The sequence below is a fragment of the Barbus barbus genome (assembly GCF_936440315.1).
Source record: "Barbus barbus genome assembly, chromosome: 36".
Lineage (NCBI taxonomy): Eukaryota > Metazoa > Chordata > Actinopteri > Cypriniformes > Cyprinidae > Barbus > Barbus barbus.
Window position 1 is genome coordinate 20786736 of NC_136714.1, and position 21162 is coordinate 20807897.

The 21162-nt window shown below is 35.4% G+C and overlaps 1 protein-coding gene across 1 annotated transcript in view; it reads left to right on the top strand.

Annotated features, from left to right (window-relative positions):
• LOC306855888 (putative voltage-dependent N-type calcium channel subunit alpha-1B) overlaps positions 1-21162 on the top strand; it is a gene marked incomplete at both ends in the record, with an annotated part of 154338 nt that overhangs the window by 66976 nt on the left and 66200 nt on the right. The window contains 3 exons of the mRNA XM_079394825.1: positions 5807-5898; positions 6347-6499; positions 7925-8112. Coding sequence (XP_079250951.1) covers positions 5807-5898; positions 6347-6499; positions 7925-8112 — 433 coding nt within the window. The remainder of the gene's footprint in view (positions 1-5806; positions 5899-6346; positions 6500-7924; positions 8113-21162) is intronic.

A 21162-nucleotide genomic window follows, 5' to 3' on the forward strand; every position in this document is an offset into this window, starting at 1 on the left:
TGCAGTCACCGTTTCAGCTCAGAGATGGTTTTCATAAACAATCAACCCCTAACAGCTTTTTTCGGGTTCATCATCTGACTGCAATCTTTTGTTAAAACAGCCGTAATGTATATGCTCATTCTGACTTCTACTGTCTCCGTAATGATTATGTGCATGGCTAAATTTGATGGTAGCTCATTTAAATTTTAGCTTGTGATAATGCAAAGCAGGAGTTGATTGTCAATTTCTCATGACAGCTTGATATTGTAAAGCAGGATTTTCCTGCATCTATTTTTATTTGTATATATGTGTTGTTGTTTTTTGTGTCTTTATGTGAGGGTGTTTCTCTTTGACCAATAGAAAATATCGTTCCCAGCCATATTTCTTGTGCCTGAGCTCGGTGCCCTCATGTAGAGATATATTCTGTCATCGATAAGCGGGATATTAAAAATCTCTCCTTTTTGCTGCCAGCTACCTTGCTACATTCAAAATAATAAATATTTTTTTCTGCTAGTCTCTCTCCACCACAGGCAACCAGAGTCTTATCTTACTACAAAAATCCTATAAAATGAGTATGTAGAAAGTTTATTTAAAATGTAATCTTATAAGTCATATAAACTCACCGGCCACTTTATTAGGTACACCTGTTCAATTGCTTGGAAACACCAATTGCTAATCAGCCAATCACATGGCAGCAACTCAATGCATTTAGGCATCTAGATGTGGTGGAGACGACTTGCTGAAGTTCAAACCGAACATCAGAATGGGGAAGAAAGGGGATTTAAGTGACTTTGAACCTGGAATGGTTGTTGGTGCCAGATGGGCTGGTCTGAGTATTTCAAAAACTGCTGATCTACTGGGATTTTCAAGCACAACCATCTCTAGGGTTTACAGAGAATGGTCCGAAAAAGAGAAAATATCCAGTGCGCGGCAGTTGTGTGGACGAAAATGCCTTGTTGATGTCAGAGGTCAGAGGAGAATGGGCAGACTGGTTAGAGATGATAGAAAGGCAACATTAACTCAAATAACCACTCGTTACATCCAAGGTTTGCAGAATACCATCTCTGAAAGCACAACACGTCGAACCCTGAAGCAGATGGGCTACAGCAGCAGAAGACCACACCGGGTGCCGCTCCTGTCAGCTAAGAACAGGAAACGGAGGCTACAATTTGCACAGGCTCACCAAAATTGGACAATAGAAGATTTGAAAAACATTGCCTGGTCTGATGAGTCTCGATTTCTGCTGTGACATTCAGATGGTAGGGTCAGAATTTGGCATAAAGAACATGAAAGCATGGATCCATCCTGCCTTGTCTCAACGGTTCAGGCTGGTGGTGGTGGTGTGGGGGATATTTTCTTGGCACACTTCGGGGCCCTTAGTACCAAATGAGCATCGTTTAAACGCCACAGCCTATCTGAGTATTGTTGCTGACCATGTCCATCCCTTTATGACTACAGTGTACCCATCCTCTGATGGCTACTTCCAGCAGGTTAATGCACTATGTCACAAAGCTCAAATCATCTCAGACTGGTTTCTTGAACATGACAATGAGTTCACTTTACTCAAATGGCTAGATCTCAATCCAATAGAGCATCTTTGGGATGTGGTGGAATGGTAGATTCGCATCATGGATGTGCAGCTGACAAATCTGCAGCAACTGTGTGATGCTATCATGCCAATATGAACCAAAATCTCTGAGGAATGTTTCCAACACCTTGTTGAATCTATGCCACAAAGAATTAAGGCAGTTCTGAAGGCAAAAGGGGGTCCAACCCTGTACTAGCAAGGTGTACCTAATAAAGTGGCCAGTGAGTAATATATTTGTCATCTTTTCCAGTAGTGAATTAGTGTATATTGCTGTATAGCCTATACTTGCAGGTTTCATACTTTAAAAGTGGCCCTTTTCATAGTAAAAGATACACTGAAGAAAATTTGGTAGAGGATTTGCTTTCAAACTATTTTCAATCGGAAATTTCTAGTACATTTCACAAATAATAATAATATAAAAAAACAAACAAGTAACACATTGAATTAAACATTTTTTTTTCCTTTTTTTTTTTTTTAAGTAAAAAGACTGAAAGAATATTGTAAAATATTAATATTATTATTTATATTATATTATTTTATATACCATTTTTTTATATTTATTATTATGTTATTAACATTAATTATCAAATAAAAATATTAAATAAAACATATACAAAATTATATAAGATTAATAATAATAATAGTTTCACAGCAAAATGTGACTTCTAACTATTATTATTATTTATTATTATTGTTGTTGTTGTTAAGTCTTATACAATTTAAAGAGTATATTAAATAATATAATTACAGTAAATATTATTTGTTATATAAGATAAATATTATTTAAATTTTATTTGAAAATTATCCTTAATAATAATAATAATAATAATAATAATAATGATGTTGCATATTTAAATATGAGATTATATCTATCAAGGATGTAACAAAATATCCAAGACTGGAGCCAGCCAAATGGAGTAATTTAAAAATTAAACTACCTGTACTGATTTTTTTTTAAACGTCCAATAATCTTTGATTTATTCACAACTTCTAAAAGTTTTTTTTACAGCGTATACACAAGTAAATCACACACACACACACACACACACACACACATATATATATATATATATATTGCTATATTATATATTTTAAGAGAATATGCTTATTATATCTATTCATTTTTCATTAAATATCATCAAATATGAAATAAATTCATTTTTTTTTTGTTTTTTTTTTTGGTAGAACGTAAGAATTTTATGTTTAATACAAACCTTTTCCTAATGTTTGGGTAGTTTTTTCTGCAGCAGCAGTGCAAATATTCACTGTGACATGCTGATTATGATACAAGAATTAACATTCGTTATGTCACAGTTTATTTTATTTTCTCTGGAGCATTGGCCTTCATGTCTTGGTAGTCCCTAGCATATATTGCCAGTGAGATGTTCAAAGCAGACTCTGACTGCACAGCTCCAGCAGAGGGCGCTGTTGTTGGGACACAGGATTTCTTTTTCTGTAAAGGTCAGCTTTATTTAAAAAAAAAATGCAGAAAACTTTGCTAACTCTTCCTCCTCGTCTAACTTTCCTCCTCCTCTCTGTTTGGGTAGGGAGTTAGATTGATTGTGGGGGTGTTGCGGCAGCTCTATCATATTTAATGGGGCATGTCTGCTCAGCCTCACAGTACTCTGCATGATCCCTCCACCCCAACCCTGATGCTATCCTCTCTTCCCTCTTCGCATACATCCATCTTTCTTTCAGTCTCTCATCCTCTTATTCTCTCTCGTCTTATGAGCAAATCAGATCATATATCAGTGAAGAAAGATGCTCCTCTGCCAAACATAAGAACTGTAACTTTTATATAAGGCTTCTCTGCTGCGAGCTGATGATTGTGATTTTAATGGGAAGATCTTTTGCACACATGCAATGTGCGGCTGGTTCCACTCCAGTGCTCCCGAGGACACACAGGCTCATGTGCGCTATGCCAGCCAGCCGCATTGCCTTGGCAACATATAATGGCTGTCATCTCGGTGGTGTCACTGTGGTGATGGGATTAGATTAGATTAGGTTATGCTGATTTTCCAGAACATAAACACACACAACACCGAAAGCTGACAATCCGCTTCAGAAGGGTTTCTTCTGATGGCTACCTTACCTGAATCACTGACCTAAAGGGCGATCCAGCAATTTGAGACAGTGCGAGATGAGATTTAAAGATATTTTTTGCTTGTTTGAAAAGGATAATTAAATGTATAGAGTGACATCTGTGATATTTTGCTTACATTTTGAGGATGTGAAATGCTGAATACATTAAATATTGAATAAATTAATATTTTTTTTTATTAAATATTCATATTAGCATATTATATTGTATTTTTATATACCATTTTATTTGATAATAACTGATTAGTATTATTAACATTATTATTATCAGATATAAAGAGTCCATGAAGAAATGTAATATAAATAATTGGTAACACTTTACAATAAGGTTCATTAGTTTACATTAGTTAAAGGGATAGTTCACCTAAAAATGAAAATTTGATGTTTATCTGCTTACCCCCAGGGCATCCAAGATGTAGGTAACTTTGTTTCTTCAGTAGAACACAAACAAAGATTTTTAACTCAAACCATTGCAGTCTGTCATATAATGGCAGTCAATGGGACCCACGGCTTTGAGAGATGAAAAAAACATACACAGACAAAACCAAATTAAACCCTGCGGCTCGTGACGATACATTGAGGTCTTAAGACACAACACAATCGGTCTGTGCAAGAAACTGAAAAGTATTTATATCATTTTTTACCTCTGATCTGCCATAATGTCGAACTGACCTGAGCGCGTTCACAACATCCGGTGCATGATGCGTCAGTGTGTTCTGGCATAGTAGACGCATGCGCGGAAGCGATTATCTTCTTGCTTGATGTTTAACGGCGGTTGGCATCCAACTTCAATGGTGCATTACTGCCACTTACTGTACTAGAGTGTGAACCGGAGCTAGACAGAGATAAACTATAACTAGAAGGGAGACTTCCATCTCTCTTTTTCACCTTCCTCTTTAATTAATTATAATGATTTCCAAAACTGTTTTCTATATCCTATTTGCTATATCAGTGTCCTTCATGAACCTAAATAAATGCGGAAGCGATCTAAACAATGAGTAACGTAAACACGCGACAGATTGCTTCCACGCATGTGTCTACTATGCCAGAGCACGTTGACTTGTCACGCGCTTGATGTTGTGAACGCACTCAGGACAGTTGGACATTGTGGTGGATCAGAGGTAAAAAATTATATAAATACTGTTCAGTTTCTTGCACAGACCGATTGTGTCGTGTCTTAAGACCTCAATGTATAGTCACAAGCCGCAGGGTTTAATTTGGTTTTGTCTGTGTATGTTTTTTTGTCTCTCAAAGCCGTGGGTCCCATTGACTGCCATTATATGACTGACAGACTGCAATGGTTTGACTTAAAAATCTTCGTTTGTGTTATACTGAAGAACCAAAGTCACCTACATTTTGGATGCCCTGGTTGCAAAAAGTTGGAAAATTTCCAGTAAATTTCGGGGATTTTTTTGGAATCTTCCTGGGATTTTTGGAAAGTTTCCGGAAATTTACAGGAAATTTCCCACCCCTTTGCAACCCTACGCGGTAAGCAGATAAACATCAAATTTTAATTTTTGAGTGAAATATCCCTTTAACTACTTTAATTAAAATGAACTAAGAATGAACAGTACTTCTTCAGCATTTATTAATCCTAGTTAATGTTAATTTCTGCAGTTACTAATGCATTATTAAATTCAAAAGTTGTGCTTGTTAACATGAATTAACATGTGAATTAACATAACGTACCAGTGATGAACTGTATTTTCATTAACATTAACAAAGATTAATACATACTGTAATAAATGTATTGTTCATTAATATTAGCTAATATATTAACTAACATTTACTATTGGAACCTTATTGGAAAGTGTTACCAATTTTATATATATATATATATATATATATATATATATATATATATATAAAAAGTACATAGAAATAATATGATATATAGTAGATATTTTTTATTATATATAAGATACTTATGATTATTTATACTATAGATTTATATTTTTTATAATAATAATAATAATATTTATATAGAATTGTTTATATTTGAGGTTATTTCTATCAAGGATGTGACCAAAATATCCAAGACTGGAGTGGGCCAAATTAAATCATTTAAGACTTAAACAGCCCGTATTGTTTGTCCAATAATCTGAACTAATCTTTTGCATGTTTGTGTGTTTGTGACAGGATTTTAACTACACTGGGTTCGCAGTTTGACTTGAGAACATTGCGGGCCGTCAGAGTGCTGAGACCCCTCAAACTGGTGTCAGGAATCCCAAGTAAGTTTTTGGCAGCACAGTACACTTCAATTCCTGTTCAGACATTCAGACAAAACTCTTGACAGTAATGATACTATTAGGGCAGTTGTGGCCTAATGGTTAGAGAGTCAGACTTGTAACCCAAAGGTTGCGAGTTTGAGTCTCAGGTCCGGCAGGAATTGTAGGTGGGGGGAGTGAATGTACAGCGCTCTCTTCAATACCACGACTAAGGTGCCCTTGAGCAAGGCAACTGCTCCCCGGGCGCCGCAGCATAAATGGCCCACTGCTCCAGGTGCTTGTTCACTGTGTGTGTGTGTGTGTGCGTGTGTGCGTGTGTTTACTGCTGTGTGTCCACGTGGATGGGTTAAATGCAGAGCACAAATTCCGAGTATGGGTCACCATACTTGGCCACATGTCATGTCACTTTCAATGATTAATTTAACCAAATGTAATTTGTTTCTCTTTGTAGGTCTTCAAGTAGTATTAAAGTCCATTATGAAGGCCATGGTTCCACTTCTTCAGATTGGACTGCTGCTCTTTTTTGCCATCGTCATGTTTGCCATCATTGGTGTCGAGTTCTACATGGGCAAATTCCACTTCACCTGCTTTAAAGTGGATACAGGTTAGTTCCTGTTGTGGAAACAAAAAAAGCTTCTTTGAGAGCACCAAGGAAATAAATCTTAGAGCCACCGCAGTCAAAGAGTTTCAAAGCACACAATCTCAAAACAGCTGTTTGTTGCACACATCAAATAATGAATTCAGAGAGTCCAAGGAAAGTGACTCCTTATCAGTTTATACTGAAGATAATAAAGACACTCTAGCAGAAACTAACCTGCACCAGTATCACAAGACATAAACAAAATGTGAAGACTCCATTTACACAAAGCCTTTAGCGAGACAAAACCTGTTTTTTAATGAAAATGAAAATATAAATATATATTTGAACAATTGTTAAACAGAGACATCTCTAGAAGATTTTTGAGTTCTGTTTGGATCCAAGTTCTGTTTGGATCAGAGGTCCTGTCAGGCTCTTTCTTTTGTTTATGCAAATTTCCTCCGCCCGCTTCACGTTTCACTGACTGACATTTACCCACAAAACACTGCTGTTTCCTTTACAGCTAGGGACTGAATGTGAGTGAGAGAGACATGGCAGATCTTTGTGTTTTTTCTCTCTCTCTCTCTTCATCTATGTTTTTTCTCCTTGTCTCCTAATGAAAACATTAATTGTAGATGTTTATTATCACTTCTTTGTGTTCTGGTGTGTAAGTACATAGATGTGAAGGTTTTTACCCAAACAGAGCAAACCCTGCTCTTCATATTTTAAGATGGGGGTCCTTTGCATGGGGATCATCATATTTGAGGGTTCGTTGCATAAAACAGTTTCAAAATCCCTGCTAATCTACACAATTTTTTGAGCTGTATTAACACCCATCCTGCAGCAGAATATCATTGATTGCCATTGTAAAGCAGATGTTTTCATGATTTATCCTTGCAGGCTTTAAAGACTTTAAAGGTCTTTTGTGACATAGAAAGAGGTAAAAACAGAGAAGTCGTTACTTGAAAGAGCTTGGAGAGCAAATGTTTTTCTATTGTATCTGCACAGCACGGCTCTCGAAGATGAGGACAAAAGCTCTGCTATTCCTGCTGGAGGCTGTGTTTGTGTGTATGCACATGTTTGTGTATTTATGTACTATGCTTCTGTGTCCATGGTGTGAGGGATATTGACAGGTTGTTAATGTAATATGTGTGTGCGAGTTATTTCAGTTCAACACAGTGCATGTAATTAGCTTGTCTTGATAATGAGGTTTCCAATAAGAAGCTGAGCTGCTAACATGTGCTCAGCTGCTGCCTGCTTCACCCCTCAATCAGCAACATCAGCAGGTGATATGCCTCAGAGAGAAAGAGTGTGTGTATGTGTGTATTTGACCAGTTTGGAGAGGGTTACATTAATTTACATTCCAAATGTGTAGGCCTAATGATTATTGAAATAGGCATAAAAGCATATGTAATACATAAAGGTTTGTTTTCTGTTTATTTGTGTGTGCAGGAGAAAGGGTTGGTGATTACCCATGTGGAGCAGAACGTCCTTCAAGAGTGTGTCCCAATGGAACAGAATGTAGGAGGTACTGGACAGGACCCAACTTCGGCATCACCAATTTCGATAACATCCTCTTCGCCATCCTCACAGTCTTTCAGTGCATTACCATGGAAGGATGGACTGATGTACTATACCATGTGAGTTCCTATTAGAATTCATATAATGGAACATTTTCTGCAAAGAATGACAACTTATTAATTGCTTCAGCCCTACATCAACCCTTATAATTTTCTTTCTTCTGTAAACCAAACATAAAATAAGATGTGAGGCTGGCTAAATCAGATCAACTCTTTTCCATAAAACAGTCAATGGGGAATTATAATGTCAAATGACAAAAAAGAATGGAAATATTCTATCAAATGTGTACACTATGTTTCGAGTTTTCAATAGCTGCGTCTACTAGACTGCCTATAAGCCAATGATATATCTAGCCGAGTTTGCATTAGAAACTACAGTACATTGTAAAACTGATTTCGGACAGGCTTCCAGTTGCCGCATAGTGGTCTAGGCTACACATGCTGCTGCAGAACAAGTATGGATTTGCTACTGCCAGTAGATACACAGACACGCTGCTGTGAGCATGTAAGATATGCTGCATGAATAGGCATACATAAATCTAGCAGATAGCAGATCTAGACAGGTGGTGCTGGGGGAGGTGGAGGGATTCAGAGGAACTTTAATAGCAGCCAGCTTACAGCAAACACTGAAACAGTCTATTAGCCCTTTACCTGCCCCACCAAGAAAAAGGCAATTGAAAATTCTTTTGTTTGCATTTCTGATCTTCTTATGTCACTAGTTACCACACTCAATGTATTTTTTTTTAACACATCCCATAATTTTTTAAATATCGGCCTCTACCAAATGGTTGATATGTCACTTTACGGTAAAAGTTCGAGAATTCATACATATACTATGAAAATCAGAAAATATGAACTATAATACTAATTTATTTAAAAACAATCAAAATAAAATATTTTTGTGTATTGAATCTTCTTTATTTATTGAAGTATGCCATAAAATATTTCAGGTTTTCATTTTAACACAGGAAATTATGTTTTTCGTGTTTTTTTTAACAATAAACAAAAATAAATAACACATAAATAACTAAAAGTAACAAAACCAAAAACATTACATTCTTTCTGCATTCAAAAAAAAAAAAAAAAAGCAAAATATAGTAATAGTAATATATGTGACTCATGGTGCCAGTAATCCTCCAGCGATGGAAATTTGAAAACGCCCATAAAGAGAAGCATGGAAAGAAAATCTTCAATCTCTTTTGGGCTGGTCTTGATTGGATCTCCCAGCTCCTGGGCAGAGTACAGGTTGGTATGATGAGCAACATGCTGAATCATCTCATCAGTGAAGAGCATTTTTAAGTATTGGAAAGGTGACTGTACATCCACAGGGGGTTGAAATCTTGATTCTGTGACCTGGAATTCCTCAATGTCTTCATGCTTCCAGATTCTTCTTGTGCCATTGTGTGGGCCTGAGGGGGAACTTGAGCCAGGGGTATCCTCTGGCTCCTTCAAGGAAACGGTTTTTAGAGTGTGTTTTCCTTTTCTTCTTTTTTTACGTGGAAGCTTTGTCGAGGATGTGCTTGTTGAGGGAGCATCATCTTCATCCAGGGACTCAAAAGAACTGTCACCAGCTACCTCTTCTCAGATGGGGTGATAATCAGGATCCTCTATTGGGTCATCTAGATCACTGAGATCAGCATCAGCATATTGGGGGTTTTCTGGTACAAGGGCCTGAAGAGTGCACATTCTTTTACCATAGAAACTGTTGACATCCATCTAGTAATTGTAAAAAAACAACAACAACAAACAAATAAATAACAATCACTTCCAATTGTATTAATGTTAGTACACCAGCATTTGTCATTTAAGAAGTAAATGCCACTGACAATTATGATTTCCACACATTAATTCTAGGAATTCATTATATTTACTTCAAAAAATTTACAAAAGTGGCAAAAAATGCATACTTAAGAAATTAACTCAGTATATTCATGAAGAAATAACAATAGCTGTGTCATATCCATAGCTATGACTGATCAGAAGTTTATATTTCTCAGCAAATAGTCCATTCTGACTGCAGAAATGGATGATCTGAAAACATTAGCTTAGCTTTTCTACTTTTACCATAAAGTGACAAATCAACCATTTGGTTGAGCATGTTTTTGAAAAATTATTAAAAACATACTAAAGTTTTTTCATTGCACCAAGTAACATAATTTTGTAAAGTTAGGGTTCTTACAGTGTAATATGTCAAAAAAATATGCTTACCTTGCAAAATTTCACCAAGAACAGTTCACATGGCAAGAGTGATTTTTTGGTTTCTGACATCCAAGTTAGAAGAAGTGTTGTGACAAGTGCTGTTGATTGACCTTGCGACATCTAGTGGATTTTTTGGCATAACATACCTCAACCAGATGGTAGAGATGGCTCAATCAGCTTGAGTTAAGATAGGTACTCCTCTCAATAAAATATAGTGATTCAAAATGTGCTCAACCATTTGGTCGAGCAGGCAGTATTAAAATGTTGAGCAAGCAAGTTCACTGGGTGCAGAATCAGCACAGGCCAATCAGCTTGTGCCGTGTAATAAATTATGTGATTGCTAGCAGATTGCAGGTATAGGACCTGTTAGCCTGCACCATCCAGAGTTTCCCAGCTAATTGACCGTTCACAAAGAGCTTGATTGACAGGTGGTCTGACCAATCATAATGCCGAATCCACCATTTTGTCTGACAAACAAATCAGACTGGAGAGTAGATCAACTTCAGTGGACTTAAACTTGAAAAATGGTGTATACTGACGTATTTGCGTGGTTGAAATAAAATACATTCTGATGTTCATTCATGTTTATTTCATGTTTTAAGTAAATATGAAGGGACGATCATTTCATGTGCCTTTAAACTGAGTGGCTACAGTGATCTGTCACTAAAGAGCCACAAAATGGTATATATTGTTTGAATTTCTTCAAAAATGACTAAATTTGAAAGCCGAGACCTTGTTTCATTTGTTGGCGCATTGTCAGTTTCCTCTTTGCTTCGTGATGTATTTTTCACTGCCTGAGAATATGGTGTGTAGTGTGAGAGTGGCATGGCTTGTCGGTCAAAGCAACAGTAACTAAGGAGGGCAGGTTTTTTTCGAATGGTCAATTGTCAGTCGTAAATTTCAGATGCCTGTTTTTTTCCCTTTATCTCAACATTCATGGATTTGCATGTTATTTTGGAATTTGGGATTAATCATCATCACTTGACATATAAAATGACATAAAATCTGAACTAACTATTGAATCTGAACTATTTTCAATACACTGAAAGTATTAAATATACTTCCCTGAAGAAAGGTACAGGAAGATATGGAACATGAGGGCGAGTGAACAAACTGTGTGTGCTATTGCCCTACACCTAAACTTAGCCCTCACAGGAGACTTTGTGCATTTTTAGATTTTCAAAAAAACACCATTTAGTATGTTTTTTAAGCCTTTTGAATTACGGGGACATAGGCAGTGTCCTCATAAACCACCTTCATATTGTAATACATCTGTCATACCCATGTCATTATACAAATTTGTGTCCTCATAAACCACATAAACATGCACACACACACACACACATGCATTTACAGACATACATAGTCTTGAATATGGATGTGGAATATTGTTTGTGGATGTGGAATAAGGCTTTTCTTTGTTTCTAAATTTTGTGTTATGTTTTAGAACATCTGACAGTCTTTGTTCTGCTTGTCTGAGTGTTGAGCTCAGGAGACTCCTGAAGTAAAGGTGCTAGAATCTGTGTTTGCTGATGTGAATACTAAGCGAAAAAGCGGAAAGAAGTTTGCTTAGTTTAATTACGTAGCTGAAATTGTCCGCACATTGGAAACATTCAGTCAGACCAAAAAAGGTCTATCAAAAGTAGTTTTTTTTATTTATTTACCATATGCAAAAGTGAAAAAGTGACAAAAGTGCAGTGTTTTAAAAGCAGACCAAAGAGCAGACGTTTCAGCACATGCTTCATTCAGTGCTCCTGAGAACTCATTGTTCTTTTTGAGCGTGCACAATTCCTGTTTGAGTAGTTAAATTATACACAGTTAAACATGCAAAATAACTTTTATGATAAGCAGGGATTCCACAGTTATGGAAAACCCTACTGTGGCCATCTGTTTTTACCACAGCTCAGTCATTATAGAGACATCACGTTCAGAATAAGCACTGGCATGGACAGTCTCAGTAACACTTCCAGGGAGCGTAGTATAAACCCTGCTGAGTGACAGAAAAGACAGACTGCTGTAGTTTAACCTGTTCCCCTTCTCCTCACAGTTTACAAATGTGTGCAGAGCGTCAGGCTGCCAGAACATTGTGTGGGGCAGCATATGCCACCCTGTTCCCACACCGCTCCCCCTCCCACCACAGACTGAGATGAGAATTATGCTAAGCTGAACTCAGAGTGTACACTGCCAACCTGTTCCTGTCATATGTGGAGGGCTGATGGTTATGCTGATACCCTCTCTCTTTCTCTCACTTTCACCCTCCCACTTTTTAACACATGAGCTCTGTTCCAAAACCCAGCAAGCCACATCATTGTCTACTTCAATGTGTTTTGAAAAATGTTTGTAAATATTACAGTTGTAATGATACAACTCCAAAACAACAAATGATGTATAACCGCTTTTGTTTATACAGAAAATGATGGCATACATGGCTGATTATTAATAATTTGTTTGTAATTTTTAACACATTCTTACTGATGCTACCAAAGCTGTCACTAATATTACATTTATGACAAATCCTTGTCTGTGTCTGGCAATTTTATTTGAAATATTATACATAAATGTTAAAGAAAATTTACAATATGTCTGTAAATTATATCGTTATTGTATATATGCTACAAAAACTTTCACAAATCTTGCAAAAATGCTAATTTATGTCAGGCAGTTTAATCATTATACAGACAAGCTAAATAAATAAATGTTGATGAGCAGTTTTTACAACCAAATATTACTTTAAAAAAAAGGTTTTTGGACAGAGTACCTCCTTCCTTTCTCTACTCTCTTGCAGTGCAGAGTGTGCTTACTAAGTCACAAGGCAACTTTAGCACAGCCTGTGTGTATGTGTGAGTGTATCTTATTAGTATGGGCTTGAGGGCCACATAACCCCTCAAACTGCACTGGTGGCCCTTTTAGCATTCCTCGGGGCCTTTCAAAACAACTTTTGTTTCCAGAATACTGTAAAAACACGTCTCTGGGAGACCATAGCCAGCTTCATCATTTTATTGCCAATTTGTAACTACTGGAGCTTGTAGTTAAACCATTACTTTTAGCCCAGGGGCTTCATTCCTATTTCACAGAGACTGACTCGTTTATAAAGTAGCTCAGTGCACTTCTTAATCCCTCTGCATTGACAAGCAAAGACCTATAATTGGTGACAAATAGAGAGTAAATCAATATATATATTGTTCATCATAAGTCTTAGATCTTTCCCAGAAGTCACCTGCATGAGTGCCATTTCTCAACGGTGAGCCAGAAGCTAGTTTGACGTTTTCCTCCATCTTATAGATGGATAGAAAATATCTTGTAGCGTGCTTTGTTTTTATATTAATACCAAACATTTTGTTTTCATTAATTTGCCACTGCAAACCAGTTAAGATATAGAAAAAGCACAAAGTATGAAATCAGCCTATCTCTTAGTAAGTCAGAGAAACTGTTGTTCTGAATAAGTTTTTAAGGCTAAACACTATGGAAGACATTGTGTGATATGTTGCTTTTTGAAATGCTATTTATCGTTGGAATCCAGGATGGATTGCATCATGAAATAAGAATAATGGCAGCACTCCATTTTCTAGATTGCATGTCAGAGTAGCTGGATTGTGTCTCCTTGGCAGGGGCGTAGATTACGCGGGGGACGTGTCCCCCCCACTTTTTATAAAAAGTAAATTCGTCCCCCGCACTTTTTCATTGGACAGTTGTGTTCTCGACATGTTGAGGTTTTAATGGAGCAATGTATTTAAATGCAGAATGATTTAAAATTCAAAGAGTATATATTTACTAGTATATATATTTAGATTTGCATTATATAATATTAAGAAGATCAGGCCCTTTCTCTCGGAACATGCAACACAACTCCTTGTTCAGGCTCTTGTTCTGTCCAGACTTGACTATTGCAATGCTCTGTTGGCAGGTCTTCCAGCCAATTCTATTAAACCTCTACAATTAATCCAAAATGCCGCTGCAAGATTAATCTTTATTGAGCCGAAAAGAACGCACGTCATGCTTTGGATAAAAGCGTCTGCTAAATGACTAAATAAAATAAATAAAAATAAATAAAAAAATAAAAGAGACAGGATAATTTATACAACGTTTACGTTTCCATGGCAATCAGTCACTCAGTTTGTGACGTCACGACATGCCCAGTCTCGCGCCCGCGGTCCCGCGCTGTATCCATCATTCATTTAGAGGTCGAGATGAGTTCAAAGCGGCAAGAAACTCTTCACTCCTTTTTTACGAAAAAGTCAAGCAGCGTAAGTTTATGGAGCGATTTTTGTGCCAATATTTATCAAACAAATCCAGTGTTTTGCAAATAAACACAATCTGCTTTGCAAAGAAAAACTGGACTTTCAAACAAACGCAAAGTGATTTTCAAATACAAAACTCTATTTGAGAGAAAATGCAGAGGTGTGGACAAATATATGTATTGTGTGTTACAACTATGAGACTCATTTGCCTTTTTATGAGGAAACTTGGCTTGATTTTCTCACAAATGCGACAGGCAGATTTTCTCACACGAGTGCAGGCAGATTTTCTCACACGAGTGCAGGCAGATTTTCTTACATGTGCAATTGAGCAACTTTCTTTTCCAAAACAGCAGATGGCGCTGTCGGTCAATTTATGCTAGTCTCCCGAGACCTGAAACACCTCTTTACCTTTTCAGACCAATATGAGTGGGGAACAGGTGAGTTTCTGTCTAACTAGATCTATAACTAACCATTTAGATGTTTTCACAAAGCGACCCTACTACAGTGTCAGTGAAATTCACAACAAGTCTGTAAAGTTGTTAACATGATTGATTAGTTCAAAAATCAGAGGTGACCTGGATAAACATTTAACTAGTCTTTCCCTATAAAATCTGATCCATTCTCCGTACCTCTTATCCTCTGTTGGATCTACATGATGTAGCTATTTCAATCAAGTATGCAAGCACTGATCTAATACAGGATCGATCTTCATGTAGGGCTACTCTGTCATTATTGCACTAATTTGACGTGTTTATGTGTTGTCAAGAATGAACAAGAAACAGTCAGCCTAGGTTTGTTAGCAGAATCAGGACGACACAGTGACAGGTGAGAAGAGTGGCTTTTAACACCTGGCTGTTTTTACATTGTATAAAATCTATTAATACACAAACGTTTGTAGGATTATATATGGACCAATAATAAAAAACACATAATTAGTAAAATATAGAAAAATAAAAAATAACATTATTACGATGAACAACTTCTCAGCTATCATTTTTAACTACAGTAGGTAATTATTAGCTTACATATTGGTTGTTTATTAGCACTTAAGCACATATTAATTCTGCATTCTTCATGACCATATTCTGCATCCCATAATCCTAAACTTAACAACTACAACGACTATTTTACAAGCTATTAATAAGCAGTAAATGAAGAGTTTATTGAGGCAAAAGTCATAGTTAATAGTGAATATGTGTTTATCATTCTAAAGTGTTAAAAACATAATTTAGGATACAAATGATTGGTTATTATCCAGCAGTGTATTTAATGTGTTATTTTCTTCTGTATGTCACTATTCCCTGTATGTAGATGTTTCAAACACTGCTTTATTTGCTATAGACAGACGCAGAAGTGAATTCACAGTTGAGAGTGAATGAGGCAGAAAGTTTCAGTGAGGCTTCAGAGGTAAAGATTATTTACAGCATTGTCTATGATAAGATATTTCTTTTAACATAGACTAATCAGATAATGTATAATAGAACAGAACAGAATAAAGAAGTATGTGAATGTGCAAGTATCCATTACTGTGTGCCATGTACTGTACATACAACACTCACAAAATACAATCTGAAATATGTAAATAATAGTACCCTTATAAGGACATCTTTGTAACTTATACTCAAAAAGGTGCATATTAGTACATTAGAGTACCAATATGTACAACTATGAAACTTTTTGGGGTTAATAAGGTACAAAGATGTGCTTTTAAGGGTACTGTCCCAGTGACAAGCTGTTGTATTTCTTTCTTTTTCTTTTTTCTATCTTTCTTTCCTTCTATTTTATAATCATACATAATAATATAATCATAAAGCATATTAAGCAAAAAGGTATGATTCAAAATAAAACCTGTCAATTAGACAAGGGTTAACTGAAAAAAAACAACAACAAAAAAACAAGTATAACACTAGACATTCCGTCCCCCCCCACTTTTGAAATGATGGCTACGCCCCTGCTCCTTGGATTGATGTCTTTATGGTGCTGTGATGGAATGGCACAATGGAATAATGGGATTGTTTGTAGTGGGTTATACGCAGAAATTCTTTCTTTCATATCTCAAATGTTCATCCAATGCAGCAGGGGGACGGGCAGAGAGTTCCTCAGGGGCAGGGGCTCAAATGTAAAATAGGGGCAATGTAAAAAATAAATAAACAAAAATTATAGGTAAAAAGTCTGGATACATTGCTATTTTATATTTTTGCAAGAAGTCACTTATGGTTATCAAGCATGCATTTATTTGATAAAATGTTTAATATACTTTAAAATACATTTTATACAATTCTGATTGATCAGTGTTGGAAACCTGTGATACTTTTTTCAGGATTCTTTGATTAATAAACATTTTAAAAAGCACAGCATTTATTTAAAATATAACTTTTGTTACAGTATATGGTGAAAAGCTTGAGGTCAGTTTTTATTTCAAAGATTTGCTAAATTGATAGAAACAGTGATAGTAAAGATTTGGTAACACTTTATAATAACGTCCAGTTATAAGTAATTTATAAGTGATTAGTTAATGATTAACTAATTGTTTACAAAACATTCATAAGCAATTAATAAGTGATATGCTAACAATTTGTGTATGTTTTGTTAATTCATTTAAAAGTCATTTACAAGTAATTAGCTAATGATGAACTAATCATTTACAAAACATGACTATGCATTCATAGATGATTAATAATTGATATGTTAATATTTTTATCTATGTTTTGTAGAATAAGTTTTGAATCATTTACAAGTGATTAGATGATGATGAACTAATCATTTACAAAACATAACTATACATTCACAAATGATTAAGTATATGCTAATAATTTATAAATCTGTCATAAGTTATCTTTAAATATAGCATCATGAAATAATCAAACAGATCCTTAATGGTTAATAGTTAATAGTTAATATATTATTAATCACTTATAGATCATTGAAATGTCAACATTGTACTATTATCTCAATAAACATTATAAATCATTTACAAAGCTTTCTGCATCCCCTAATCTAAAGTGTAAACTACTCATCAGTTGTAAATGTTTTACAAACTTTATGGTTTCCAGTCGTGTGTGCGTAAATATATATATATATTCACAAACAACCTGTAACCTGGAAGGTTTGTAAAACATTTACAACTGATGAGTAGTTTACACTTTAGATTAGGGGATGCAGAAAGCTTTGTAAATGATTTATAATGTTTATTGAGATAATAGTACAATGTTGACATTTCAATGATTTATAAGTGATTAATAATATATTAACTAGTAACTATTAACCATTAAGGATGTGTTTAATTATTTCATGATGCTATTTATAAAGATAACTTATGACAGATTTATAAATCGTTAGCATATTACTTAATCATTTGTGAATGTATAGTTATGTTTTGTAAATGATTAGTTCATGATTAGCTAATTACTTGTAAATGACTTTTAAATGAATTAACAAAACATACACAAATTGTTAGCATATCACATATTCGCTTATGAATGTTTTGTAAATGATTAGTTAATCATTAACTAATCACTTATAAATGACTTATAACTGGACGTTATTATAAAGTGTTACCAAAGATTGATATTGTTAGAAGACATCTCTATTTTGAATAAATACTGTTCTTTGTATTTATCAATGAACCCCAAAAAAGTATCACAGGTTCCAAAAAAGAAAAATAAATAATAATAATAAACAAATGAATAAATAAAAAGCAGCACAACTGTATTGATAATAAATCAGCATATTAGAATGATTTCTTGAAGGATCATGCACTGAAGACTGGATAAATGATGCTGAAAATTCAGCTTTGAATCACAGAAATAAATTATATTTTAAAGTATATTAAAATAGATTAACATTCTTTAAAATTGTAATAATATTTCACAATATTATAGTTTTTCTGTATTTTTGATCAAATAAATTCAGGCTTGATGAGCATAATGCTGCACAATTATCAAAAGGGTAATATAATAAAGTCCTGTCATGTCACCATTTCGCCAGCCTACACTTCACATAATAGGCCTGTAGGTAGCACTTGGGCATCATTAACTATGATAGTTTCATGAAATACTATACGGTGTATCATACATAAATGTAGTGAATTGAATACCGATTACCATTATTGCACTGTGCCATGCTTTTGTAGTTTCTCAGCGATGTAATATGATTTATAAAATGAGACAAACCACAGATCCAGATCGCTCCACAAATAAGCTTGTCTGTCCCATGCAATTTTCAACGGTTTTATGAATAAGAACGGAAAATGACCGTTCCACTTCACATTATTGTTCAATGAAGTTTGAACTTGTGCCAGATCATGATTGATTGGTGTATTATACATGACAAACGGGCATTGATGAATTATGTAATATTCTAAAATATATAATATATGGATAATAATATGGATAATATATTTGTAATTAAATCGACACTAGATTTGATGATTAATTTTTTTTTTTTAAATGTTTAAAATATTGTTTGGTTTATTTTTTTCCTTCCGTGACGCACTCACTGAACAAACTATATTTGAGAGCCTAGGTTTCTGAGCAGACTGTGGAATATCAGTCAGTCAAGCAAAACGCACGCGACACGCATCCCATAGCAACGCCTCAGATTGACAGATATGTAAAAAATAAACAGGAATTTTCCCACTTTTGAGCGATTAGTTACTGTTTTGTACACGTTGTCATGTTAATTATAATTCAAATGCATTTTGTTTTATTGACTACAATATCTTTGCTATTTGTCTGAGAAGGGCGCTTTTGAATAATTTTGAAAAAGGGCAGGGGCTTGAGCCCCCAAAGCCCCCTCTTCTGCACATTCCTGCAATGCAGCAAACCCGTGACGCTGTGTCAAATCCCACCTAAACACAACCAATTGAAAAGCATTTTCTCATTACATTGTAGCTCAATAAATGACACACAGGGAGAGGGCCAGAGGTTAGTGTAAGTTTCTCAACCTATGGAGCTCCACTTGTACATTATCCCCACCCGTAATGAGCTCCGGCCCAAACAAGCCAGTGGGGGCGGAGTCCTTGGCTAATGACATGGCAGTCCTCATTTCATGCCTGTTAGTTTTATTACGTTCTCGCTGTGCTAGAGATTAATCGCTTTCTGCTTAATTACCACTGCTGTGTCATGCTTGTTTGGGGATTCTGGTCAGATCCCCTGAGGTGGAGCAACACTACCTGTTGGAGAGATGGTGCTGTTGTTGGAGAGAAATGTATTATTTATTTATCGTCAAATTAATTTAAAGGATTTTTAATGTTTTTTATTTTTTATATCTTTTCTTTTTTATAATGTGAATGCAATAAAACACCTTTTTATTCAGAAGAAGTAGGAAGAATAACCCACGTCTGACTTTTAATGGAGGACAGCATTAAATAGGCAGAAACTAGATTGGTTTTCCTTCAATCACTGCTCATGAAAATTGGATTTTGCAACAAAACAACCCTTGTGGAAGGTCTTGTATAATTTCTGAAATAATTATGAGGCACCTCTTTGTGGTGATTTTGAATTATTCTTATCTTAATGTTGTTCTACCTACAGCATCTTTAATTATTGTATCTACCTTCTGGTCAAGCATTTGCAATGTTGACTCTATAAAACAGTCAACTTCCACCGGGGCCATAATTTGGTGTCGTTTATTGATGTATAAGAACATGCTGCCCAAGATGAGACATTCTGTGTTCTCTAGGCCTGTGAGACCTTGTGTTAATTATGTTACACAAAAATGTCAGTCAGCAGCTGTCATGCTATTCCAGTAGCCAGTGTGTATGTGTGTTTCAGTGCAATCAGTGTTTTTGGTCTTGTTACTGCAGGCTGAGTCACCAGGCCTCTGTGCACCTTGACCCTGTTAGCTGGCCGTCCTGAGCTGTCAGATCCATCCCTGAGCTCATTAAACATCTTTTAAAAATAGCCTGTTGGGAGCAGGATGGAGTAAAGTCATATTTGGATGTATGCAGGCTTTTTCCCTTCACGTTTTTGTAAATAACTTATTACAGTGAAAGTGAAAAAATATGCACAGATGGAAATGCATGTCTTTTTTACTCTGCAGTCCATTTTAACTAGAATAATTACTAAAATAATGCTTTATCATAAGTCAGTGGCTTATAATGGCATGCATATGTGCCCAAAAAGGTGCAGCAGAATAATTATCAAATGATAATCAAATGATGGAGAAAAACATTATGTCTAGGCATATATCCAGACCCTCAGTGCAGTCTGGACACTTCCAGCATTTTAAAAAGCTGATTCAGGTGTACAGATCACAATATTAGACCAATGCTGTACAGTTTCATTAATGTACACCACATAATTAATTTAGTGAATCAGGTGCTGAATCAAATAAATAATGCAATTAATTATTAAATTCTGAATTCACCCCACAAGTCTTTTATTATTTTGTAATGAGAGTAAGAGAAAGAAAAAAGATAGGGCAAACGTACCTATTAAGCACACTTTCATTTTTGTTGATTTTTCAGGGTGAGAGTGCACAACCTTGACGTGTTCCACGGGGAAAATCGAATGAGGATGAGACTAATTTTTTCTTTGTTGATGCTAGCAAGGAAAGTCATTATGAATAAATGGGTTGGAGATAGCCCTCCCTTATAGGGAATGGCTATTTATATTTATAAACGACCTTATATCCCTAGAAGAACTAAGATTTCATCTTATGGGTAAACTCA